Source organism: Psammomys obesus, unplaced genomic scaffold (assembly GCF_907164565.1).
Source record: "Psammomys obesus unplaced genomic scaffold, mPsaObe1.curated_primary_1811, whole genome shotgun sequence".
Classification (NCBI taxonomy): Eukaryota; Metazoa; Chordata; class Mammalia; order Rodentia; family Muridae; genus Psammomys; species Psammomys obesus.
In genome coordinates, this window is record NW_026588752.1 from 5,290,782 (window position 1) to 5,318,398 (window position 27,617).

Here is a 27,617-nt window from a genome sequence, read left to right on the forward strand (position 1 = left end):
CTCTGCTCCCCAGGCCGGGTCCCGAGGGTCCACAGCAGCAGCAATGCCCAATGTAGAGCTCAGCCTCCTCCTGTCTGCATTTGGCCAGGCCTTGAAGTTTCAGCTTCTAGGATGAACAGGGAAGGCACCCAGAAGCCAACAGCTACCTGTCCTTGGCCCAGCTCCCAGTGTAGGTCAGGTATGCGGAGCATGCCAGGATTCAACAGGCAAGATGGTCCTTCTGGACAGTAGGAAGCCACTGAGCAACAGGGAACTGTCTATGGAGAGGGCTGATTCTTGAAGCCTTCCGTTCTCTTGCAGGGGCAGCCCCTGTCCCCAGTCTCCAGCCAGCCTTTTGTGGAGGAGGTAGAGCTGCTTCCACTGTCTAAGCTTCCTTAGGGCATTCCTATACAAAAACCTGACATTCTCTTTGCTGTGCCTCTTTATTCTAAGGTTCCTGTGTCTTCAGGGTCAAAGGTATCCACATTTTTTCAGCCAAGTTCAGTCCATCTTGTAGGAAAGAGCTGAAGGAGTTAGGAGGCAGAGGAGAGGCCTGAAAGCCCTTCCCCACACCTGCCAGGCCATTGGGTGGTGCCAGTGCATAAAAGCAGGACAAGGGTTCCAGGTGGGAGCGGTTTCCAGAAGCAGGAAGGAGAGCCTGCGGGGAAGAGAGCAGGGCACATGAAGGCATTGCAGGATGCTCACCCACCTCACCATCTGGTCTATGGGATTTAGTTGAGCCAGGGTATACCAAAGCATGATGCCTTCTCCAGCCCTCAGTCTTATCAATGGCCACCAGGCTCCCCTGAGACTTTACACAAATACAAGCAACTGCTGGAGTCACATCTGAATGTTTATCAAGCCTCTATGTGGATGGTCACTGCAGCACCCAAGCCTCTTCCAGTTCTGCAATTCTGTTCTCTTGGCCTGGGATTCCAGCTCTCGGCAACCAAAATGGCTGCCTCCAAGCAGAATCTTCTCTTCATTTACAAGCTGTCAGCACGGGCCCATGCAGGGCTCGAGCATGCCACACAGAGATGCACTGGCGACAGCACTGTTGTCAGAGGGGAGGTCCGGGGAGAATTAGGAGCAGCAGCAGGCACGGGTCACAGATCATGGGGTGCCTCCTGTAAGGTGAAGCCGAACAAGTGGGGCCACCTTCCCAATGTTTGAATCATGCAAATCCATCATTTTAACAACAAAAAAATCTGTTCAGGGCCTTGGAAGATGGAGATGGCTCAGTGGCTAAGAGCATTTGCTGCTCTTTCCAGAAGGCATGGGTTCAGTTCCCAGCATTTACATGGCATAACTGCCTATACCTCTAGTTCCAGAGAATCCAGTGCCCTCTAATTCTTGAACGATAAAAACATTTCTTCTTAAAAAGAAATCCACTTAGGGGCTGGAGAGTTGGAAAAGTGACTGCTTTGTAAACACAAGGTCCTGAGTTCGATCTCTAGCACCCATATAAAAAGCCTGGATTAGCAGCCAGGGAGACAGAGACAAGAGGATCTCTTAGGCTCATTAGCCAGTCCAGTTAAATCACTGAGCTACAGGTTCCATGAGAAACCCTGTCTCCAAAGTGAGGTGAACAATAATTGAGGAAGATACCTCATGTTGAGCTCTATGCTCCACAAAGTGCATGCACACGCGCGCCCGCGCGCGCGCACGCGCGCGCGCACGCACACACACACACACACACACACACACACACACACACACACACACTCCAGGGAGTAAAAAGAATTCTGGCAAGTGGTTTGAGGACTTTGGTCCCTTGCTCTTCAAAAAGCTTCTGGACTCCAGTGAACTCACTCATAGGTACCTTGCCTAGAGACTTCTTGTTGCAACAAGCACCAGACTCCCCAGGTCCTACCATCTGCTCCTACCTGTTGATGACCGACTAGGCATACTGCTCATACACTCTGCTCCTGAGCCAGCATAGCACCGGGCCTGCAATTGGGGCAGGCTGATGGGCTGGCAGGTGGCCACCCGCTCCTCACAAAGGATAGCAGAAGTCAGTCAGACAGGAAAACAGGCTCCACAGAGTGCTGAGGACAGGGGACTGGTGGAAGCTGACCCAATGGCATTACATGGTACGGCTGTACTCAATGCCACCTTTGGTGGAGATGCTGGACCATGGCAGAAAGCTGCAGAGCAGGCTGTGGGCCTGGCGGTAGATCCTGTGTGGGATGGAGCAGGGGCTCAGGTTGGCCAGTGCGGAGCCCAGGTGCTGGATGTAGTCTGTGGACTCTGTCAAGGAAGATTCCCCACGGGCCCCCATCAGCCTTGCCTGCCCCTTGGGGTCTGATCAATGACCCCCCAGTCATCATACTCTACCCACATGGCACAATGCACTCCCCTGGAGGCCAAGGACCTATTAAGCCCTAGAGAATACTAGAAAGGCTCATTAAATGGACCATTAATTTGGGAAATAATGCACAGTAAAGCCATACAGGACAAGCACCAGGTGCTTACCAAAGCCCTAGGCAGGATCCACATGACAAGTGTTCTCCAGAGGTACAGAGCCTACCCCAACAAGCAGATGTTCCTGCAGTACTAACTCCTGAATGCCCAGATGTGCCTGATTTCATTTGAGCTAGGCCTATGGAGTCGAGTCACTTGTCTTGTTTCACTTCTCTAAAATGAATCACTTCTTTAAAACACACACAGGCACATGTGGCATATTTTGACCTGTTACCCCCTGGTAACTGCTAGGACATCTAGTTTCCCTCCCACCTAACACGGACTTCATTAGAGGAGAGAATTGGGGGTGGGTGGAATACACCTTGTATCATACAACCCCACAAGGAAGGTCCGAACTCTGTTCTTCTGCCATTGTTTACTTTCTTCCCTTCTCTGTTTACTTTCTTGGCTGCACAGGGTGGGGCTTTTATCTGCTGTGTTTCTACTAACCCCTAGAACAGGACACTTTCCACATTTCTTGAGTAGATGAATCAATACTGGGCCCAAAGAGTTAAAACCTAACCTTGCTGCTGGGCTCAAGTTGCCAGGGAGTGCAGCTTTCCTAGTGTATGCCACCAATCAGGTGCACACAACCTCCCATACCTTGAACTAGTCAAGGAACAATGCTGCAAGCGAAGCCAGTGACTGTCACCCGAAGGTAATCACAGTTCCAGCTAACTCTCTGGTTCTTCTAGCCCTCTAGCCAGGAAACCATAAAGCCATCTCCCACTTTCTTCCAGCAGTAAAGGATATAAGATGGTCCAGGGAGGGTGACCGCCATTGATGTAGAGGACATAGGTGAAGCCATCTTTGAGGACCCCTCGAATGGAGTAGTAATAGGGCAGATAGTGATGCTGCCTAAAGTCTCTGTTTTCATAGAAGTTTATTGCTGTATTGTTGGTGGTGAGAACATGCAGGTAGATGGCTTTGCAGTGGTCCTGGGCGGTGGTTGAAATATGATCCTTTAAACTTTCTAGTAAAAGGGAACCTGAGGAAAGGAGATGAAGGTTTCCCACCAGGGCAGTTAAGAGAACACAGAAGAAGCCATGACTTCTGCAGGAGTCTAAAGAGCTATCCTCCCAGGTCTGAAACCAGCCTCTGGTTAACTCCCACTGTCAAAGCCCTAAGAGATCAGACAAAGCCCATGAACTGCTCACTACTGTAGGCCACAGGTGTGCCCTGGAGGTGCTCTGGGTCTCTAGTAGACACTCACCAACTTTTCAAACTGCAGAAAGTGTAAACCAGGACCCAGAGAGTGTAGAAAAGATAAACCTGGGCTGAAAATAGGACTGCTACACCCTGACTTATGGTAGAGTGAGAACTTGATGACATACTGTCTGATGAATGCTGGAAGGTGCTGTTTCTTCATCTGTTTCTTATTCTGAACTGAAAACACCTTGCCAATACACATGACTTTGATTGGCATCAGGTGAGATAAGGGCGGTCTATGCCTGCCGGAAGTTGTCCTAGGGAGACACACTAGGAGGACAGGGTCTGTCCCCAAATAGGGACAAGAAAGAAGAGAATAAGGGGCCTCTGCGAGGTGAAGACCTCAGAACACCCGGGACAGGGGGTGTTACTGGTTGGAGGGAGGGGTGGTTTAAACCATGAGCTTCTTGCTCTTACCTATGCCGTGTTTTCTGAATTCTTTCACCACTCCAAGACTTAAAATGTATGCAACTTGTGTGTCCACAGAGAAGCTGGAGGCTAGAATATCTCCATCCTAAAGAGAAAGTTAGAGACAAAGTCAGGGTACACAGGTTCAAGGCAGAACCTATCTGGGTTCTATGTGTCCACTGTCTATATCCTGAGATGTGAAGTCACAAGGTGGGAAGCAGCAGAATAAAGAACAAAAGACACCCTGTTGGTATAATATTCTTTTGGAATGTATACACTTTACCCTTGTTCATTCAAATGCTGATTTCTCTCCCCCACTCTCTGGTTTCAATCCGAACATTGCATTTTGATACTTATTCTAAGCATCACCTGTCTCAACTTTGTATAAACATGCCAAAATAAAGTAACCGCCACAATGTTGCACAATGGAAAGGAAGCAGGAAGATATGGAGGAGCCAGAGGACAGGAAGGTGGGAGGCAGAGGAGGAGAGAGGGCAGAGGCTGGGAAAACAGAGGCAGGAACAGAGGTTCTGTAAAGACACGGAGAATGAACTGGACCTAAGATTTCACTAAAATCAAGTATAATGGGTGAATCTAAATGTTAGGAAACTATGAGGGCTTGGAGGTTTAGGGTGGAGTAACTATTGCCCAGCATTGTGTTCTAGGTTAATTAAATAATCCCAGTCTCTGTGTGGTGATTTGGGTATACAGCTGTTTAGGACTAACAGCAGCATTCCTAAAAGATTTATCAATAGTAAATATTAATCGCCACTCACAACACCCCCACTGACCGACAGAAACAAGAGCGTTTAGGCCCTGATGGCAGAATGCTTCTACAGTGAAACACCAACGAGGAGCTTCTTAGGATGGTCGACTGCTACTGTATGCCAGAAGCAGCACTACAGTTTGTAAGAAGATGATGGCTGGGAGTGAGATGCAGCTAAACGAGAGAGTGTATGTCTGGCATACCTAAGGCCATTGGTCTGATCCCAAAAGAAAAAGGTTGTCAACAAGCAGTGACACGGTCGCCATGATGTGAGGCAGTGGACAAGTGAAAAGCTGTATTACATGTACTTGTGTGTCCGGTGAGCATGCGTGTGCAACATCGCTCAGAAGGCAACGCTGGAAGTTGGTTCTCTCCTCCTCCATGTGGGTGTTGGGAACTGAACTCAGCCTGTCGGGGTTACTGCTGAGCCATCTTGCCAGCCCAGGTGCAAAGCTTTCCAGGTTTATAAAAGCATGCTGTCCCAGTGACCATGAAGAGCAGTTTAGATAGTTATCCACCCTGCTCTGCTGCGTGCCGGGCAGAGCCCACACTGAGATGTACTACAGTAGGGTACTCCATGTGTGTCTCTTGTTTTGGACAAAAATGCCTCATGAGAGAGTCAAGACTCTCAGCATGAGGGTCTCATGTTATTCCAAGCTCTTAAGAACAAGAAATATCTGCCATGTGTAGGTTTTTCCCTTCCAAGAAAGGACACCAGGAGACTTGGCTTTTCTGCTTCCCATTTACCAAGTGGCTCCCATATGTTAGGCCTGGGCCAGGCCAGGACTTGCTCCCCACTCCCTGCCTGGCAGCACTCCCTAAGACAGTGACCTTGACACAGCAAACGTGGGGAGGGGATAAACTCACTGCTCCAGTTAACACTATGATGCTAGCCAAAGAGCTAGACAGAGAAGGGTCCACAAGTCTGTGGAAAGGGTAAACACAATCAAGAGACCATTAGGGAAGTGGACAATCACTAGGAAAACATCCCAGGGAGGGAGCATGAAGAAACAAGAAACAGTATCCAATATAAAAAGGAAGCTCTAAGGGGTACTGACCCTTGCTTTCTCTCTGTCCTGAGCAATGAACAACGTGAGGCAGTGGTCCCGGAAGAAGCTGGCTAGACAAAGAACAAAACCAAACCAACCAAACACTGTGCCAAGATATAAGCATATGCCAAGTTGGGCAACCTTCAGTGTCTGGGTTCTTAGGAAGAGATGTTTCTTCCTCTTTCTCTAGGAATGGGACCCAGGGCTTGCTGTATATTAGCAAGTACTCTGCCACCACGCCTCACTTCCTTCACTTTTAAAGAAACAACCTCAAGCACACTGGATGTGGGGCACACATCTTGGAATCTAGAACTTGAAAGGCAGAGGCATGTGGATCTGAGTTTCAGGCCAGCTAATACACTGTAAAACCCTATTTCTGAAGAAATACAAAAACAAAACAAAACCATAACAAAAACATAAACAAATCCATTGCTGGTTGATAAGACTGCCTTTCCTTACTGTGGTAAATGTTGTCTCAGTGCTATGACCGAAATTCCCAGGACACTTCTCACTGTAGACAACCACAGAGAGAACACAGGTTTACAGCGGTGGTCTACAGCCTGCACTGCAAGCTGTTGCCCAAATCCTTGAGGGTGCTGAGGTAGGTAAGTCTTTGAATGGTTCATAAAATTAGGTGAAAAGAAATATATTCTTCAGTAATCCCTGACTGAGACCTAGCATTTCCCTCAACAAAATACAGCAATATTGGAGCTTCTTTGACAAGTTCCAACAGCACAAATCACAGGCATCTTCTTGTCACAGAGCAAGGGGGCAGATTCCCGACGTGTTCCTTCTGCTTGCTCCTATTTCAAAATGGCCATCTTTGTCCACTGCAGGTCTTTTCATTATTTCTTTTAGTCCGTGAACAAAATGTATGCCATTGGGGCTGGAGAAATAGTTCAGCAGTTAAGAACCTGTACTGCTCTTGCAGAGGACCTGAGTTTAATAGTGGCAGCTCACAACCATCTATGACTCTAGCGCCGGGGGGATCCCCTTTGGTTTTTGTGAGTATATACCCCCATAGACATACATGCACACAGTTAAAGAATAGTAAGTAAACCTTTAGGGGAAAAGTCCATGTATTTACACCTATATACAGAGAAACCAACTGGATATGAGTGTCATTTGCTGCTCTGATTCCTCAGCTCATAAGATGCTGAGACATAGGCAAGAGCTGGTAATGTGACCCCAATGCAACACCCCTTCCAGATGCCACAGACAAACCTCTTTATGTATTTTGGTCCTATTCTTTATTTCTGCTACTATCATTCCCACAATGGCGCCTCTGTAGGTTGCGGCAAGGGAGAAGAACTTCTTGTTGGATGTGATGTCACGATACCATGAGTCTGGGTACCTGAGGGAGAGAGCACACTCGGGTGAGTCATAGGAGCTCTGGTTGCCCTGCCTATCACTTACAGTCTCCAGGAGCCTCACAGCTATCTTCTCAAAGAAGCTATCTGTCCACATGGGAACTTTTTATGTAAAAGATATATGAAAGCGGGAAAACCTCCAATGAAACTGTCCCCACAGAATAGTTTCTGGAGGGATGGCACAGGCAGCCTGCTCCTCAGTGTGAGCCGAGACCTCAGGGCCCTCAGAGACCATGAACACTTGGCTCATCTATGAGGAATTCTGTGAGGGCTGCTGAGATGGTTCGGTAGGTGCAGGTGCTTACAGCTAAGCCTCAAAACTTGAGTTCAATTCCTAGGATGCTATGAAGGACGGCGAGACCTGACTGCTGCAAACGGTCCTCTGTGAGACTTTCTGGCACTGAAGACTGGACAAGGTGATTCAAGGAAGAGCCAAAGTTCACGGCTACGTGCACTAGGGTTTACAGTACCTTTCGAGCATGGGTAGGGACACAACACGTGACTAAGGCTGAAAACTCAATGTGGCTCTAAACAACCCCACAGTCCTGAGCAGGGCCTCATTTCTGTTCTTATTTCCTGGGGTTACTTCTCAGTACTGGGATTCTAACTTGAAGGATAGGTTATAAAGTACTGTTAGCCCACATTCCTAAGAAGCTGGCAATTTCTACATCAGCAGAGATGCAGAGGGGTTGGGGGAAATGTGCCCTACTTTTTCTGCTGGCATGGAGCACAAGTATAAGACCAGGACTCAGGAAATACCAATGACATAAAGGACCTTGCTTAGCTTTTATGTTTCAAAGTTTGTGTCTGTCTTTCTCACTTAAACAAACAAACAAAAACCCTGTTTTTTTCATATCATACACTAATCTAGAAATAAGGTAAGCAAAAACAAAGGGATCCACAGGTGCTAAAATTCCACTCCACCTCAAACTGCTGAAAGTACTTAATTTAGCAGTACTTTGGGGGCAAGTGATCCCCACAGTGAAGGTCCACAAGAGAACCTCTCAGATCTGCCTCTTGTCTTTCATTCTCTCCCCTAACACAAGCCATATAACCTCAACTACTTCTACTCCAGTATGGCCCACAGAAACCAGCAGAATCCCTTTCTTCCAAGGCCAATGGGATTCTTGGTGTAAAAGGTGGCCATGAAGAAATTCTCTGTCCTGTCTTGTCTCACAGTAGATCTGACACCACTGTTGATACCACTGATTGTCAGCTTAGTTAGACTGAGAAGTGCCCCCGAGATCAGCACAATACATTTCCGGGTGTCTGTGAAGGCACTGACAGATTCAAACTGCACTGGGCACTGCAGGCTACTGGGAAGTGCAGAACTGTGGAAGGCAGGGCTTGGAGGAAGTAGGTCCCTGAGGACATGCCCTTAGGGGGCAACAGCTTCCTTGTGGCCCTCCCAGTTACTACGTCCCTCTACTCCCTGTCCACTGTAATGTGGGTTGCCCCCTCAAGCGCCCCCTAAAACAATGTCCTGAAACCTCTGAAGCTAAACCCTGTCATCTGTAAGCTGTTTGCATCAGGCATTTTGGCCACAGCAATGATAAAACTAACAGCCTCCTCATCCCAGAAATGCTCAATGCCTACAGAGAGGGGCTGTCACAGAGCCCATGGGGAGCCTGACTACAGGCCTCACGGTGTCCTCCACCTTCAACCCATTAGGAGCAGATAACACTCTCTGTCCAATCATCTCTGCATGACAGTCCATGCTTCACTGAACCTAAGCACAGAAATGGAGAATTTGCCAAGGGCATTTCCATCCTTAATCTGAAGGCTTCCATGATAGAAGACGCAGGTCAAATAAATCTGGTACTCATTTCTCTCCTGCAAACCTTTTCCTTATTAAGAACAGTGTTGGCGATGATTCTCATGAAGGGCAAAGTACTATCACCTTCCTGTGCAGCGTGTAGAAGCTTTTACTCTATGCATATTTTTAAATGAAGGCTGACTGTGGTACACACCGTTCTCTGTAGTACTTTCACTTAGTATTTGGTAAAAGAAAGAGGAAGAAATGAAAGTAACTTTCTGTCAGTAAATAAATTCTTTAACAGATTTCTGTTCCTGGGCAACTCATAACCCTTTGAAAGACAGGATCTCTCATACAGCCCAAGCTGGCTTCAAACTTACTATGTGGTTCAGGCTGCCTTTTAACTCCTGACCTTTTCCTGCTTCCACTTCCTGAATTCTAGTATTCTAGGCATATGCACACCAGCAACATTGCATTTTACATATGCATATCCTAATATATCTAACCAATTTCTTACATTGAAGTTGCTCCTAAATTACCCGAGGACATGCAGCATTAGACAGATTTTTAAGCAAAATTTCTCAGCAGAACCTCTTGAGCAGCAGACAAATACGGTTCACTGCCTAGTTGGCCAACTTTAGATAGCAACTCTGAACCATCATGGTCCTCTCCCAGGCACTGGAGACACAGTGCCCAACACTCACTCAATGGGGAACCAGTCGCCACACAGCTGCTTCACAGTGTCTATGTCATCGTGGCACAGGAGGCGCAGACTGACCTCACTGAGGGCGCTGGAGGGTACCACCTCTGTCATTCACACCTGCAGGGAGAGGAGACAGCATCACCTGGAGGCTTGCTTACCTGTTCCTCCTGTGAACTAACCCAGGAGGTGGGTGAGGTGGGCAGAGCTTCCCGTGATGGAGAGAATGCCCCTGTGGTTGCATGGCGCTCTGCAGATGACGAAGAGATCACTACCTCTGCTCTATGCCTCTCTCCTGTGATGGAGAAGAGGTTACCACCTCTGCTCTATGTCTCTCTCCTCTTTGCTTGAACGGCACCCACCCTTCAGCTTTCCCCCAGGAATGACCACAGCTCCTGCCTGGCTGATCTTTTATCCCTTAACTGCTGTTCCTTCACCTGCAGGAGGCAAAAAAAAAAAAAAAAAAAAAAAGTCTGACTTTGGCTCAGTGTCAAAGAAAGTCCTTTGGGTTCAGCAGCCCCTTTCAAGCAGCCTGGTGGGTCCAAGCCAGTAAATGATCAGACACTCAGGGCAAATGGTAATGGCTTCACCACCAGTGGGGCAGGGCACTCACTGCTTCTCCTCCCTGCCTAGCAAGAGAAACTTTGAGATGCTGAGAATAACCAGATGCTAATGATTTAAAGGAAGGGGGGTGCTGAGGATCACACCCATGGATTTATGCATGCTAGGCAAACACACTAGCACCAAGCTATGCTCCCAGCCCTGTTTTAGTTTGAGACAAGGTCTCCCTAAGTTTTCCAGGCTGGGCTGGAACTCACTCTGTAGACTGAGCCAGTAGAAGTCAAGTGAAGTCTACCAAAAGGAAAACCAGCCAATTCTTTTTCCTTAAGTTGGAAGCAGGTAATTCAAAAGAAAAGTACTATCCACTTACTCTATCTTTCTGGGAGGAATTGTGCAGTTAACCTCCCATGGCTGAGGAGAAGGACTTTTTTACAGAACAACCACCAGAGGAAAGTAGAAATGTTGACAGACTCTGAGTCACCACTGTGGATTCTCAAGAGGAAATCTCCAAGCCCAGCAGACTCCTCGAAGAGTATGAGACCAACAGATGAGGGCTGCCGAGGGGCTGGTGAAAGGATTCAAACAAAGTGCTCAGCGCCCAGAGCTTAGTGTGTGCACACAAGGAGATCCCACACCATCAGGCCAGGCTCCCCAGTGTCCTGTGCCTCTAGCTATGACCAGTGGGGCCAAGACTTTTGAGGGCTCTTCTGAAAATTGCTGTGCCTGGACCTAACCACAGCCTTCAGACCCGACTCCCTGGTTGCACTGGGTGCTGGACAAACAGCAAGGGCAGTGACACCCAACAGACAGACATGTCACCTTTGACATCTGGTCTCTTCAAAAGGCCAATCACATTAAAGATACAAAAGTACATGAGAGAAATAACAACAAAACAAAACAACGAAATGAAGAGAGACTAGGTAACCTAGGACCAAATGTAATGCCTAAACTTGTACCATAAAAAAAAAATCAAATAAAAACATTTCAGTGATATATGTGCATGGAAGGTACTGGCTGGTAGACGGAAGGTATTATGCAACAGCTGTTTATTTTCTTAGATGAGGTAGGGTCTCACAGGTTAAGCTCTTCTTCAGGAGACACATGCTGAATCATCGAGGAGTGAGGTATTCTGGTTTCTATTTTAAATGATTTAGTTTTTGTGAGGAGGCTTGTTTGATTTTGTTTTTGTAGAATCACAGCAATCCTGTGTCAACCCTGGCATCCCTGGGCCTCAAGGCAGCTGTGTGCCTCAGTTTCTCAGCCATGATCTCAGGAAGATTCTAAAAACTCCACTAGAGTCATGGAAAACTATGATACAAGCTGGCAATGTCTACAAGCTCAGCTCCACATCTGTCTCCCTGGCCTAGGCACACTCCCCTGACATTCGTTAACAGCCTCTTCCATGCAAACTCCCCTTAGATAGGCCATAAACAGGATATGTGCCCCCTCCTTTACCTTCATCATACCCCTGCAGCTGCCACGATGCCTGTCCATGCTTCTGCTGCCGCCTGCTTTCCTCAACATCCCTTTCCTACACACCATGCCTGATTTCTACCTTGCTCGTAGAACTATCTGTTCCCACCTTCCCTCAGAAAACCTCTCCTCAGACTCCATGCCACTCCCTGCTCAGTCCAACGCTCCATCAGACCCTCCTCTTTCTTCCCTCTGTGGCAGAGGCAGGCATTAGCGTAAGCCTTTCCTCAAGGAAAGCATGAAGCAAGATTTCTAAAAGCTCCCCCTCGTGCAAGGCAGGGATCATAGGCCCAAAGGCTCCTGAGAATGTGAGATGCCACAGACACAGGGTTAACTGGTTTGAAAACCAACAAAAATGAATCTTAAGTTCCTTCCTTTAGAAAAAGTGGAGAAAAGGGAACATACACCAGTGACTGACACAGGGCACTGGAGTACATCAGGAATACCAGCTTATAGGCTCAGGGCCTAAAGTGGAGGGTGACAGAAGCAACAAAGTATTCAAAGCTTGTTTGTTCAAATGAGCAGCTGCCTGTGGGTGAGAAGCCATCTTCATAGCTGCCTGTGCTGCTTCCAAGACTGCAGAGTAGGAAAATGAATAATTTGAAGAGTGACAAGAAACAAACACCCACTTCTCTATTTCCAAACAGCATTTCTCTTAAAACCCAAGTCTTCATGCTCTGAAGGGAACCCGTACTATATATATTGAGCACATATGATTTGAGACACATCTCTTCAAATCCAAAATATTGATACAGGAGGATTCCACTGGTAGGAGATTCTAGAACTGGCTAAAAAAAATTAATGATACTAGTAATTAAAAATTGGTTATGGAGGAGGGATTGGAGATGGGTTTAAGGGTTGTCAAAACCATACAGAGTAGAGGCTGAGAGTGTGGCCAGTTGGTAGATTGCCTGCCAATCAAGTACAAAGCCTTGGGTACTGTATGAGCCAGACCTGATGGTGCACAGTAACTAAAATCATAGCTTTCAGAAGGCAAAGCCAGGAGAAGCAGCAGCTGTTCAAAATCATTTTACAGGGTGAGTTTGAAGTCAGCGTGAAATACATGAGAATGTTTCAAAAACAACAACACACACATACGGAAGGCAGACAGATTGTGCACATCTGTGACCCAGGACTGAGAATCAGGCAGGATAATAGTGAGTTTGAGACACCTAATACATATCTAGACCTACGTCAAAACATAAATGGTACCAACCACGCCTCCTGACACCAAATCCACATACACCTAGCTTACCAAGCTGTGCATTTGGCCACATGCTCGTCACCTCTCAGGTAAAAACTGCACCAGATGGTGAGGTCCCAAGTCCAGGCCCAAACTTTTATCTTTGAGTCAAAAATTCTCTCCATTTCATACTAAAAACCGATTTGATCATTAATTTATCAAATTTGTATGACAAAGTCAGGCTCTGCTCAGCAAACTAGTCACAGCAATGAGCAGAGTTCAGAAACCCTTGGTCACACAGAAGAGGGTGGCACACTGGAGTCCCATTTACTATACACTAAAATACAGCTTGCTACTGAGAGGAATCCTGCAACAAAGACAAAAAGTACATTAGTGGGAGTGTGCTTCCAGCCGCTCTGCAGAGGGACACTACTTCCTTGCTCAGTCACAGAGACCACGAGGAAAATGGCAGAAACCCTTCTTTAAGCATCCCCAGAGAAGTACACCAAGACACACTGAGCTGCAGTAGGAGATATCTAAATGGCGTCTATCTGTGTGGCTAGTTGGCAACTCTTTTCATGGCCAATCAGGCTGGGTGAACAGGAAGGACAGGAAGAACAAGGACCCAGCTGGAAGAGAACACAAGACTGAGGCCAGAAGATGCGGCACAGAGGCCAAACCCTACAGTCTATCACTGAAGAGCCTTGGACAAGTCTCCTGTTTTACTTTGCTTTCTATTGCAATGATCAGACATTCTGGCCAAACGCAAGCTGGAAAGAAAGATTACCAAAAATCCAAACAGGATTATCTCCTGTTCTTAGTAGTGAAAAATAAGAACTACATGATTGTGTTCTGGGCTGTCAGGTTCACACCATTAGAATAGTCAGCACTCACAAGGACCAGGCTTGTCTGGATGGAGCCCACAAATAGGCTACTGGGATCAGGGCAGGAGCTGTTAGATGGGGTGAGTTCAGAATAAAATTCCTAATTTAACTCAGTGAAAGGATTTTGAAAAACAAAGCATCAAAACTACCTACACATAATACTAGATTTCTGAAGGTGGAAATAGAAAAGATAGTAAAATATTGCTCATACCTCTAATCCCAGCATTCAGGAGGCTGAGGCCAAAAGATGATGAGTTCGTGACCAGCCTGGGCATTATAGAGGGTTCTAGGCCAGCCTGAGCTATATCTCAACACTTCGTTTCAAAATATACGAATCCAGCAGTTGGGCTCAGAAGTTCAAGCTCATTCTCAGCTACAGAGAAAGCCTGATAACAGTCTGGTCTACACAAGACCCTGTCTGAAACAAGAAGACAGGAAAATATCTGCTTGGCACACTTGACCAAATCAAAGCCAGACTTCCTGGAGGGTTCACCCCATCCAAGAACTCTAGAGCTGGACAACAGCCACAGGAACTCCTTCTGCTGGTGGGAGCAGAAGTGGAAACCTGGCTACCCAGTTTAAGGGGGAAACTCGCCGACAGAGGGATTTGGCTTCATTCTCTCACCGCCCCCTCCCTGCAGCAGACCAGCCCTCCTGCCTCATCACTCCCTCCATCTCTAATGGGGCTTGTTTTTCAAGGGTTTTCTCTCTCCTGTTATTTCCATCTACATTCTTCCAGACACACACACACACATTGAAAGTGTTAACTTTTGTGTAAATTACCACCTGATCATGAAGTCAACTTGTTTTGGCATCTGGGATCAAATCCATGCCTCAGGCACCCTGGGAATCCATTCTGCCAAGGTGCAGCAACCGCAGAAGACCTTAAATGAATACTAAAAGGTAAACACACTCCTGTCTGAATTTTCCTCAAGAATCATGGCAGATACTTATGAACTCTGCTACTCACTTTCATACTATCTGAGCCTTCTGCAATGAGCTTTTATTATCACTAACAAAAATTCTGAACACATTTTATATTAAAATAATCTAATGGGTTGTTTTAATTAATAACAAGGAAATTTTACTGTCTTCAAGTTATGAATAGAATCAATACCTACTAAGTGCTAACTAAGATAGACTGAAAGCTGACTTGTAAGCCCATGAACCTCTGCAAGGCACCCGTGCCCTGATGCTGGAAATAACTGTTCTAAACTAAAGCTGTGAAGAAGCAACAAGGAGGCACTTGGAGGTGGGCTGCTGCGCTTGCCTTGCACAAACACCTTAAGGGCCTCTTGTGTTAGCAACGAACTAACACTAGTGCTTATGCGAATCTAAAATTAAGACCTTCGCAAGTTTTAATGCAACCATTTCATAAAAGGCTTAAAAATAAGCAAAAACAAAAAACAAAAAACAAAACAAAAAAACCCAAACCAAAACAACAACAAAAAAACACCCTCTGTTTTTAGAAGGAGAGGGATGCTCTTACGCTACTTGTGAAAAATACATGGGCTGCAGATGTAGCTCACTGGTGAGGCATTTGCCTAGTGTGCACAAGGCCCTGGGTTTAATCCTTACCACTGCAAAAGACAAAAGGAAAACAAGTGCAGGGGCCAGAGAGTTGGCTCGGTGGTTAGGAACCCTTACTGGTCTTCCAGAAGACCCAGGATCAGTTTCCAGCATCCCCACTCTGACTCCCAAACAGCCTTTCTTAAGTCCAGTTCCAAGGGATCTGATGCCCTCTTCTAGCCTCTGCTGGCACTGCACACACGGCACACACACATAAAATAAATATTTTTTAAGAAGGAAGAAATGGAACAGACGGCAGAAATTTAAATCCGGTACTCACCCCACCCCCACCCAACTGTCACTGGCTTCTTGCAGGTCCTCCAAGGGAAATTGTTTTTTAGTGGCTTCTCACAGTTCCTGTGAGGGAAATTTCACATAAGGAGAGGGCTTGCCTGGTAAGCAGCTGGTGGGCTGCACATGGGCCCAGACTGTGCTCCTTTGCCAGGCCGGGCAGTTTTTGCACACACCTCGATGAAAGGTTAGTAGGAGAGGCGAGAGGATAAGCCAAGTAACCTGAAACGCAGTGCAGGAGAGCAGCAGAGCACGCGGTGAGCCACTTACAGACAGGGTACAGCTGCGGTTCCAGCAGGCATCTTTCGAACAGACCAAAGTGTGAACAGCCTTCCACAGCACTCTTCGAAACCCCATGGCACTAACATCTTCCAGGAAAAAAAGCCCTTTCCATACTTAAGAAGAAGGAAAAAAAATCACCCACCTATTTCCAAATCTTTGTGCCCACACCAACCCCATGTCTGGACCATAGGGGGGAAAATGTCTTTCTGAGTCTGCTAGCACACTTTGCTAGTTAGCACAGATCAGAACCAAACTCTTGAAAGGAAGGAGAAAAGAAAAGATTTTATTACACATCTGAGTATTTTGCTGACATGTATTGTCAGAAAAGGGCACTGGATCCCTGTCCCTGAAGTTACAGATGACTGTGCGAGCTGCGTGTGTCCTCTGCAAGAACAGCAGGTACTCTTTACCACAGAGCCCAACCTGTGCCCCACAGGATCAAGCGGTTGACCCTGCAGCCTGCCCCAGAGCCTCACCAGTGCTGGGATTACAAGCATGAGCCGTCACACTGGCTTCACTTTATTCTTTTAAAGGTTTATTTCCTGTGTGTATGCCTGCAAGCGTTTGCGCACAAGTGCTCCGTGCCCATGGAGGCCAGAAGAGGGCCTCAGGCCCCCTGGAGCTGGAGTCTGTGGTGGCGGTAAGCAGCTGGTGTAGATTAGGAAGCAAACCCAAGTCCTCTGCAGCATTCTTAACTGCAAAGCCATCTCCATCCTTCCGGTTTGTTTGTTTTGTTGTTGTTTTAGTAAGAATAACTATTCCAAAAAAGTAAACAAATAATGCTGACAGGTTTGAAAACCAGTTTATTGGCTAGTGACATGGTCTTGCTATGTAGCCCATGCTTACTTGAAAATTCATTAGATATCTTAGGCTGGCTTCAGACTTGTGACAATCCTTCTGCCTCCACCTCCTAAATGCTGGGATTAGAAGTGTGTGCATTACACCCTAAAAACAGTCTTTTAAAGTAACAAAATACCTTTCACCTTCTTCCGGGCACAATGGCAACGAGGACTTACTCCACCATTTGTTCTTAACCTCTATTCACAACCATCTCTTCTTCCCTGGAACTCTGAATCTGTCTTTTGACATTTACTTCTAGCATCAGTGCCCAAAATATCACACTATTCCTAGGGTGCTGGGTTTAAAAGGCAACACTAAGAGTCTATTTTAGGATAAAATAGGTAGTCATCTACTTATAATTTGAAAATCTCTGTGTTGTAATACTCACAATTCACCTTCCCACCCCCATGAGACAAGGTCTCTCTCTGTAGCCCTCACTGTCCTGGAACTCACTATGTAGCCCAGGCTGGCTTTGAACTCACAGAGATACACCAGCCCCTGACCCTCAAATCCTGGGATCAAAGATCTCACCATTTTTTGCGGGTACTTGTCTCTCTTGGCCAGGTAGATACTGACTGAGGAAAGGACGTGAGGGGGAGGGGGGGGTCAAGGAGTTCACCTTCACTTGCTGTCACTTTCCTAGCCATTGAAGCTTGGAGCTGTGGCTACCTCAGTTACTGTTATGACCCTGCCAGCCTCTGGAGTGAGGTGCTTTAGCTGCTTATAAAGTACTGCTCAGCACTACTCTAGACCCCAAACTACTTTCTGTTCTTGTCACCCCATAAACCCTTAGCAGCCCCCTTGGAGCTCAGAAGAGACTAATCTCCTCTATATTAGTCTTTGCAATTTAAACACACGGGCCAATTGGCAGTGTGACTTATCTGGGCCTAAGACCCTCCACTGTCCATCCATCCATCCTCCATCAGAGACCATGCTGAGAGGAATGATGCACTGGAAAGGAGTCTGCCCTGAAGTTATCCAAGTTACTTCTAAACATTTGCTGACTCAAATCCAGTGTCTGACCTGGGCCTGAAACAGACCCAGCACCGCCCGTGCCATTCTGCAGACCAGCACTGTATTGGGAAGCACTTCACACTGCATAAGCAGGACCTGCCACAAGCACAGTGCGTAACTCCCGGCCATGCCTGCTGCAGAGGACCAACCAAGGGTCACGACTCTTCCTGGAGACGGTGGAGATATGATGCACACATGGAGGAGCCACCACTTAGAAGAAGACATGAGTGTCTGGAGCTCAAGCTCCAAGGACTCCTGTCTCCACCTGCTACTCCTCAGGCTGCCATGTCCACGCTGCACTAAGAGGTGCACTGAGGCACCGACAGTTTCTAGTCACTAGTACTCACTGGGCACCGATAGCCTCTGCTTCCTGGTCAGGGTTCAGGGCTATCTTTGATCCCTCAGATCTGACATCCAGAAATCTTCTTCCATTCTGGTCAGAAGCATGTTGCTGCTATGCAACTTGGACAAGTCAAATCTAAAGATACTCTCCACACTGTGTGTGTGTGGTTAATCAAACAGTGACAAAGTCTCAAGTTAGGACTGAAAGAAGCTAAAGACAGTAAAGACAGGACACACATGGACTTAAAAAAAAAAACAACAAAATTCTATGTTTTATGCTGGTGCTGGAGTGTCAATACTGGACTAGATCTGATTTTGTGACACGTTTTTACCAATTTTCATAGAAACCTAGCCCAGGAAGCCTGATGTATGGAGTCTAGGTCTACAAGATGAAATTCTAGCAAACCACAACCTGTTGAAGGAGCCAATGCCTAACCCACTCTGAATGAGCTTATGTCCCACATATTACTTATTGTATACAAAACCCCTGAAGGAGGTGTGTAGGCTTCTGCTCACTGCCGTGCCCAGGATATCCCTTTTAGATTCCTCTAGTCTTTAATCCTATCAGCACTAACTGAGCAGTTCACTGGTGGGGGTGTGTTTTTATGTGGGTGTAGTTCTCTGCTGCGTTGTGTCCCAGGACCCCCTCCTCCTTGACACTGCAGCCTGGAACACGGTCACAGGGCTTCTAAAACTTTCCTCCATGTCACATGGTTATGCGGACTCAAGTATTTACACAGATTATTTCTGGCGCAACATGACTTTGCCTGCTGGGTCAGACAAACACTAAGTCAGGGGTTTGTGTTTCAGTGCTGTGACAATGGGAAACCTCTGTAACTGGCAACCTTCTCTCTCGATTAGCACTCCAGCGAGCCACACTATTAGTCTGTCAGGACAAAAGTGACAACAATGACCCCAAAGCACATGGCAAGGACTTGGCAGAGTTAAGAGATCAATAAAGCAGCCAAAGTTTACCTTTATTGCAGCCTGTGTTCCCCAAGCCTTGGGTTTTAACACCAGTGGGGCCAGGCAGGCATTTGCTGGAGGTTCAGAAAAGGCCCAGAGTACCCTCTCTACAGCCTCAGCCCAATTTTCCCAGAAGACAATAGCACTGTTCATAGATCCCCTCTTCTCCTTGGCAAGCGTTTTTTTTTTTTTCCAATTCAGAAGAAATAAGACAGTCGATAATGGAGGGTCAGTTTAGCTCCCGTTTGCTGCAATACCCAAAATGCTGCTGTAATGAAAAGACGCAGAGGCTTCGAAGCCCAAGCAGGGTCTTCTACTTTCACAAGTGCAAACAAGTCGGCAATTACCACCAGTGCAACAAGTCCCCGAAGAGAAGCAGGAGCTAGGAGACAACCAGACTCCTCACCTCCAACAAACCCAGAGGATGCCGCCTCTCCATCTCCCAATTCCTGCGATCAGTGGCTGAGGGTCCCCGGAAAACCCAGCTCCCGACGCCCCACCGTGCCCCTCGCCGCCTCCGCCACACAAACTGGGCGCCACGAAGCGCAGCCACGCAGGGGTGGGAAGCCGGACGCGCTCTCCGGGAAACCCTGCTTCCTACGGCCGGCCAGTGCCCTCTGGGTCGCAGAGCGACTGCCCACCGCCCCGACTTGCACCCGCCGAGGCCCCGACTGCCTCACCTCGGACGGGAGCCGGCGGCAGCGGACGGCGTCGCAGGGCTCAGCGCATCCTGGGGGAGCCGGGAAGCCGGACGTGGGACTGCGGGGTCTCCCCTGCGACGGGTTATGTAACCGGCAGGGGCCGCAGCCGGGACAGAGAAGGCGGCCCCGCGGCACTTCCGCCTCTCGTGCTCAGCCGGCAGCGCAGCCCGGAAGCTCATTGGCCGCTGGGCCATGTGGCACCGCCCTCCCTGACGCCGCCACCACCATCTTGGGAGCGGGCAAGCCTCGGGCAGCTGGCGGGCCCTCTCCCGAAGCTACCTGCGGCGGCCGCGGAAGCTCAGAGCTGCCGGCCGCCGAGCCGCCCTAGCGCGCGCGCGTGCGTGGACGCCGGCGGCAGACCGGGGTCCCTGCGCCTTCCGCGATCAAGCGGCTCGGAGGATCCAGGAGGCCTCCCAGGCCCGAGACGCGTCCGCCGCTGGCCTGCTCTGGAGGTTAGTAGACGCCAGCGCTGGTGATTGCTGGAAGCCCCGACTCAATGGCACCACCCCGCGCTAGCGCCACAGCCTCTAGAACTGGGCTGTCACTGCAATGGGCAAGCAACAGGGGCCTCAGGACGGGGGTGGGAGTGGTGGGGGTGCAGGTTCTATATCCAGATACGGTTCAAAGATAATTCAGTTCTTGTTAGCAGAGAACGCGTGTTGGCAGTTTATCCTGTACTTTCAGCTAACTACAATGATCTGCGTTAACAAAAACAAAAAGAACAGAACTGGTAGTGAGGGTCTAAAACAACCTGTGAAATGTATTTAGTATCCAAGATAACATCATGGATCAAAATATTTTTGTGTCTCAAACTGCAAAACATCACTATCTCAGAAACATCAAAGCCACCGTATGCTTTTAACATTTTGACAGTCGAGGTCTACCTCCGGATTTTAGAATTTTGGGGGTGTGTGTAGCTGGGCGATAGAGGGCTTGTGCATGGGGCTGGGTTCCATCCTCAGCAACACTGTTCTCCGAGAATGGGGAAACAAGACACAAATCAACCACGAGTAGTTAACTGTCTTGCCTGTGGAGTAGGTGTATATAGCTGGCAGAGCCCCAGGAAGCAACCTGCATTTATATTTCCTTTTTGTGCCTGTGTAAGTCGTTAATCTTTAAAGACTGGAAAATCACTCGGACAAAATGGAGACTGTTACATAATTTACAGCTCTGTAGGCCTGAGCTATCTACTCCGTGCTACTGTGTGCAAGCAGCTGTGACAAACGTGTTTGGATCCATTCAGGGCATGTTGAACGGTCAACACAATTATACTTCGTGTGTCATTACTAAAACTAGCTGCAGGGAAATATTTAACATTGACCTTGGTGTGTGGGTACACACTTGCAATCCCAGTACAGGAGAGGCAAGAGGGAATGTGATGTATGCAACTTGTGTCACATTCTTGAAATAACACTGATAAACTGTTAAGTGTATACTCCATTTTTCAAATATTCAGATTAGAAATGTCAACCTACAAAGGCAAGGCTATGAAAAGGAAAGAGCCCACTCTCCACTCCGCTCCATTTCCTACTTGCTGAAACGAAATGGTAAACCCATTTAGTGAGAGAGGAGCGGCAAAGCCCTCCCCGAATCCTCATCACATGATCTGGGCTGGCGTTCAGCATCAGCATTGAACTCCGACAACATCTGACAGGATTCCCAAGTGAATAGAAAGGACAGTAACGATGTTCTGTTATGAATAACACAGGTAGGGCTGACGACATGGCTCAGCAGTAGAGGAAACTTGTTGCTCTTTTAGAGGGTCCAGGCTCAGGCTCCAGCACCCTTGTGGTGGTTCACAAACACCTGTAATTCCAGTTCCAGGGGATCTCATGCCCTCTTCTGAACTCCCTGAGCACTTCACACACGTGGTATACAGATATATATGCAGGAAAAACATTCTTACACATAAGAGAGAGCACCTGCTTTGAGTCAGGAACATGTGGAGCAAGTTGACCATGTGAGCACACAGTGTCTAGTATCGGGATGTTGGAGGCAGTACCATGGAGGGCTCTCTCCTAACATTGAGGGTAAGCCTTACAAGGGTAAAGAGATGATGCATACCCTAAACACTTGTTTATGTCTTTATAGTCAATGTTCTGTTTAACAGAATATACTAACCTGAGTCCTTAAAACCCCCTCTATCTTTCAGTAATAACAATTTAAAAAATAACACATGAACTGCTTGCATAATTGAAAAAAATGTATTTGTGTGTGACTGGGGGAGGGGCAGGGAAGGAGAAAGACAGAGACTGGCTCTTGCTATTTATCTGTGGTCTGCTTCAAATTCATCCTGTTGCCTCAGCCTTCTGAGTGCAGGCATACACCACCACACTAGTCTCTGGCTACTAGAGACTAGTAGCCTCACTATGCAGCCCTGGCTGGCCTGGAACTCAATATGGAGACTGGTTGGCCTTGAATTCTGAGATCTGCCTGCCTCTGCCTCCTGAGTGCTGATATTAAAGGCTTGTACCACCATGCCAGACCACAGCAGTTATTTTTAATTAAATAAGATATGATCTTACTTAATATCTTCAGAGCTTCAGAAAGAAGATAATTGGCTAGAGAGAAAACTTCTATTCATATAGATTTGATTACTACCATTGATACATTAAAGGTGAAAATGGAAAATCTTGCAGATGGACTTTTTTAGACTGTATGTGTCATGTGTCATATATGCACATATATGTACATGGAAGGATGTTTAAGGAGGTTTTGTTTGTTTCATGACTTAAAGTTAGGTTTGTATTTATGTCACAATTAATACATTAATAAACAATATAAGCATATATTAATAGAGAAAAATTCAATATCCATTTATAATAAAAACAGCAGAATGGGAGTATTTTGCTATTACAGTGTATTGGGCACTTTAAGGGAAAAACAGCATTATAGGAAGTGGATGTGGAATAATGAAAAGATTTATTTATTTTATGTATATAGACGTTTTATCTGCATGTACATCCATCTATACCAGAAGAGGTCATCTGATCCCATGAGTCTACAGTTATAGATGGTTGTGAGCCCCATATGTGTGCTGGAAATTGAACCCAGGACCTCTGAAAGAGCAGCTAGTGCTCTTAACATCTGAGACATCTCTCTAGCCCAGATTTGGAAACATTTTAACTGTATATATTAGGTAGCCAGGAAAAATTACAAAGGAAACATAACTGATAATGGAGAAAGGAGAAAATGATTCATATAGTCAGTTAATACAAATGATAGTGGGTGTGCTGGTGCATGCCTCTAATCCCTCTGTCTCTGGGAGACAGAAGCAAGTGAGTTTGAGGTAGCCTGGTCTACAAAGAGTCTAGGATAGCCAAGGCTACACAGAGAAACCCTGTCTTGAAAAACCAAAACCAAAACAAAACAAAACAGATGAGGCAAAAAAAATGATGGTAGAAAGATAGCAAGGAAACAATACATAGTAAACAACACTAGAAATGTCAGGCAGCCATCTGAAAAGTATCAAGAAATAATGTTTGTTTTGTTTGTGAGACAGATCTCATGTTAGTCCAGGCTGTCCTCAAACTGTGGAACAGAGGATGACCTTGAACCCCTGGTTTTTCTCCCTCCACCTCAGTCTGTAATGCTTCAGTTAGTAGAGAGCGAGATCATTACACCCAGTGTGTTTGGGGACCAGACCATGTTTGGCAGGCACTTACTTTTCCCATCTTTGTTTACACTTTTAACCTCATCTCTTTACTCTCAGCAAGTTCAAGCTTTCATGTTTCCTGCTTCTTGACCCACTTGTTTGGCTTGGTAGTCAACACCTCCAAGACTGAGGAAAATGTTGACTCCACCCATTTCAGGGCTAACCTTCTCTCTGGTTAGATGCTGTTACTACTACAAGCTTAGTTTCTGGTTTTCTTTTCCCAGAGTTTTTATTTTGTGCAGTTAGATGGTCAGAGCATGTTAGGTCTTCTCTTAGTGCCAGAGCACTGCACTGAAGCATGACAGGCCAAACCCTAACGAACCTTTATTCTTCATACACTTGAGATGGATACATGACACAATAAAAGTTAGCATGCATCATTTGTATTCCATTGCTGTTATCAACATGCTAAATGAAATAGGAAGCATTGGGGCCTTTAACTTGTCACTAAGCCACAAAATAACACAATTGCTCCACGTTTTAATTGTTTTTGTTAAATTTTCTGTTATTGGCAGTTGAAACTCTCCTGACATTGTCTGATCCTACTCTTAAACTCAGATGTTTTAATAGCCATGCAGCCAATCACTGAGTAACCTTCCACTAGCATTAGAAATTATGTTGGCACTGGGTGGGATGGACCAGACCTTGGTCCCAGCACTTGGGAGGCAGAAGCAAATGGATCTCTTACCCTATCTCTAACAAGAGAGAGGATCTCGATTTACTCAGAATTTTCAAGGTACTAATCCTATTTGTCGCCTCCTCCCCAAACTCCTTCATAAACTGGCAATTCTTTCCACTTAACATTTTATAATATTTTAAAGTACCCTCTAAATTATCAAAGAGTAGCGTTATGGGCTCTTTGCAGCTGAGGAAAGAAAAGTTAAAAGCTGTTCAAATGTTGGGTCTGTATGGGTGTCAAGCTACAAGAGGAGACTGAAGCGAGAGGATCGTTAAGTGCAGGGTCCAGTGAGGTCAAGGTCAGTTTGAATCAACCTCATATAAAAATAAAGTTTAAAGAGAAAGGATAGGGCTTGGATACAGAACAGTGGTAGAGCTTCTGTACGTTGTGTTAAGTCGTAGGTCTACTGTCAGTACACAAAGGAAACCTTTTGGCACAATTATCAGTAAGTGACAGTTCTAGAAGGAGTTCTTTCTGATGTTGAATCTTCAATTCGCCACTGGTTGGTTACAAAAGCCATTTGCCACCGGAACAGGTCCAGTGGCGAGGTACTGAGCGACCGACGTCCTGCGAAGGAAATCAACGGTCTACCCCCGTTCGGTGTCAGCTATGGGTCCCGATCATTCGGGTGGACTACACCTGTGGGGTGCAAGGCCTCATGCTCCTAGAATACTTTGGGGTCAGACACGAGCAAACGGGCTAACCTGCCCTGAACCTGAGGTTGCACAAGACCTCTCACATGCCGTGCCCCACAGTCCACATCAGACACGGGGATCCCGCCCAAACTAGGCCTGGGTCTGGGGGTCTCTGATTCGCCTCACCCCGTCCAAGCGAAACCTCGGGCCCACAGCGTCTGTGTGTTCCCGCAATTCCGTGATCGACGCCAAGGGGTGCCTGCCTCCGTTTCTGGAATCGCCATGTCCCTCAGAGGCCATCCTACTGCTCCAACTGAGACCACCAAAAAGCCGGGGACTCACCACCGAGACCCAGCCAGCGGAACCGGAAGCAGCCGCTTGTAGACGCTCAGGAATAACGACGTCTTTCAGTTGCCAGGTGCGAGTCCGGGCCTCGGGAAGCTGTTCAATTGGTCCGTTGAAGAGGGACCGCCGCCTCAGGGCACGCCGGCCAATCAGGATGCAGGACGGCTGAGCCGGCGATGCGTCGCTTCCGGCGGTTTCTCCACAGCCACTGCGTGGGGGGAGCATGGGAGCGTGGGAGCTTTGCGGCGGCCTCCGCCTCCTTTGTCGCGTCTCGGCTGGGCGTGGCTTCGTGCTGCTTTTGCCGGGTTGGGTGAGGCTGTCAGTGCTCCGGGGCTGGTAGTGGGTCCGTCTCAAGGCTGTTTCCAGGAAGCCGGCACCTCAGATGCTCAAGGGAGCGTGAGGGCGGGGTGGAAAGGCCTGGAAGCCCAGTCGGAAATTCTAAGGACTATTCTCCTCTTCAAGTGTCCCAACGTGGGGACTTCGTTTCCCCAGATGGCATCGACGCTCCCCACATCCGATGACCAGGTGAAAGTTGTGGCTATTTCCTACAGGTGCCCTGACCTCCTGGCAGCAGGGTTAGACGCACAGGTCCTGAGGCGCCTCCTCAGCCCTTCCGCCGAGGTGTCCTCGTCCCTAGGCTTACCAGCTTCCTCCTTTTAGAATCACCAGATGGGGAGGAGAGCCCTTGGCAAGGGTCTGTAACAATTTCTCAGTGTCCTGCAGGAACGCTCCTCCCAACGGCATGTCTCTAGGCTTTGCACCTGTTGAATATAGTAAAGCCCAGGTGATTTTTTTTTAACCACACCCAAGCTCTGTGGGCTTCTAGGAACCGTAAACTTAGGAGGGAGCCAGATCTTGAAGTAGTGGCGGAGCGGAACGATCACGGTGATGAAGACCGGCGAGCAAAGGACGTTAGGGAACTCCTGAAAACTGTTCCTCGGGAGTCTTACTGAGCTGGCAGTCTCCTCTGCTGCCTCTTCCTTCTCTTCCTCCTCCTCCTCCTCCTCTTTTCTCCCTTTCCCCTTCCCTCTTACAGCATCTTTACTTGATTTCTCTCCCCAAGAATTGTTCACTCATGTTTTCAGGCAAAACATTCTCGTGGTATACTCTTGATTTCCACAACACCGTTTCAAAATTTATGTTTATGCATTCTCTCCCGACCTTACCCAAGCCATAGAATCCCTCGTTGAGGAATATTTCACACCAAACCTTTTCTCCTTGGAATGTGAAGGGGCTTTTTTTGTTGTTGTTTTGTTTTTTTTAGCTCTTTTCAGCCTTTATAGATTTACCACTCAACTGACCTGCTAACTTCTTGTCCAAATATTTCAGGGAGCACTGTTTGAAGATCTGGATGTGTATTTTTCTCAAGAGGAATGTGTGAGTCTGCACCCTGACCAGAAGACCCTCAGCAGAGAAGCCTCATTGGATTGTCACGATTTAGAGTTGATGGGTAAGACAGTTTTTCCTGCATTATGGAACTTTCTTCAGTTCTATGCTGTCCACATTGATGGAGTGGGACCTGTGTGTGGAGTGTGTGTGTGTGTATGGATTTATATGGCTATAGCAAGAACTTAAATGAAAAAGCTGCAGAGTCTGTGATGATTCTTTTCTTGTGAGCGTGTAAGTGCGAGCACACATGCATGTGTGTGAGTGTGGAGGCCTGAGGTTGATGTCAAGAGTCTTTCTCAGTTACTCTCCACTCAATTTACTGAAGTCCAGCTAGCCAGCCTGCCTTGGGATCACCTCTCCCCACATCCTGAGTGCCTGGATAAGAGGCAGGGCACTACATCTACCTGGCCTTCATTGGGTGCTGGGAATCCAAATTCCTATCCTTAGCTTAGACAGTAAGCATTTCATATGCTGATCCATCTCCCCAGCCCTGGAGGATTTCCTTAAAAAAAAAAAAAACAAAGACAAAAATCCCAGTCTACAACAGTGACTGTGTATGCATATGTATACATATGTATATTACAGTACCTTGTAATCTCCTTAAATAATTGTTGGAATAAAATTAGTTTTACCTGGAAAACTTCATTACTACAGATTACTGTCACTTGTAAAGACTGGAAACTAATTTTGTCCTAAGGGGGTATTCTGCTTTTGTAACTTACAGGTAGCCATGTGCAGTATCTCTGGGCCTGAATGTCCTGCCCAGGGCTGGGGACCTAAGCTATTTTTCATAATTCACGGCTCACATTTTCCACCGCCATGTTCTCCTCTACCTTCTTGGGTGTGTGGGTTTGGTGTGTGTGTGTGTGTCTCCCTTGATTCTTTCTTGCTAACCTTCTCAGCCTATCCTTCTAGCCCATCTTCATTCCTTTCTGTCATCCACTAATTCACAGAACCTCTTTTTACCAGGGACTCCAAGTGGCCATATTTAACTGAAAATGCTAGTGGATGATGTTAAGTCTTCTCTGTCCCTCATTCCTGACTCCCTAGAATTACTTTTTATTATTATTATTATTATTATTATTATTATTATTATTATTATTATTAT

The 27,617-nt window shown here is 47.1% G+C and overlaps 2 protein-coding genes across 2 annotated transcripts in view; one reads left to right on the forward strand and one right to left on the reverse strand.

Annotated features, from left to right (window-relative positions):
• Window positions 1–560: 560 nt before the first annotated feature.
• Naa60 (N-alpha-acetyltransferase 60, NatF catalytic subunit) overlaps window positions 561–27,617 on the reverse strand; it is a 34,130-nt gene continuing 7,073 nt past the window's right edge. The window contains exons 3-8 of the mRNA XM_055604791.1: window positions 9,705–9,820; window positions 7,099–7,228; window positions 4,069–4,165; window positions 3,195–3,430; window positions 1,866–2,221; window positions 561–637 (exon numbers count right to left, since the gene is read on the reverse strand). Coding sequence (XP_055460766.1) covers window positions 2,066–2,221; window positions 3,195–3,430; window positions 4,069–4,165; window positions 7,099–7,228; window positions 9,705–9,814 — 729 coding nt within the window. The 5' untranslated portion in view covers window positions 9,815–9,820 and the 3' untranslated portion in view covers window positions 561–637; window positions 1,866–2,065. The remainder of the gene's footprint in view (window positions 638–1,865; window positions 2,222–3,194; window positions 3,431–4,068; window positions 4,166–7,098; window positions 7,229–9,704; window positions 9,821–27,617) is intronic.
• Window positions 25,383–27,617, forward strand: part of Znf597 (zinc finger protein 597) — a 5,284-nt gene continuing 3,049 nt past the window's right edge. The window contains exons 1-2 of the mRNA XM_055604790.1: window positions 25,383–25,645; window positions 26,450–26,570. Coding sequence (XP_055460765.1) covers window positions 25,613–25,645; window positions 26,450–26,570 — 154 coding nt within the window. The 5' untranslated portion in view covers window positions 25,383–25,612. The remainder of the gene's footprint in view (window positions 25,646–26,449; window positions 26,571–27,617) is intronic.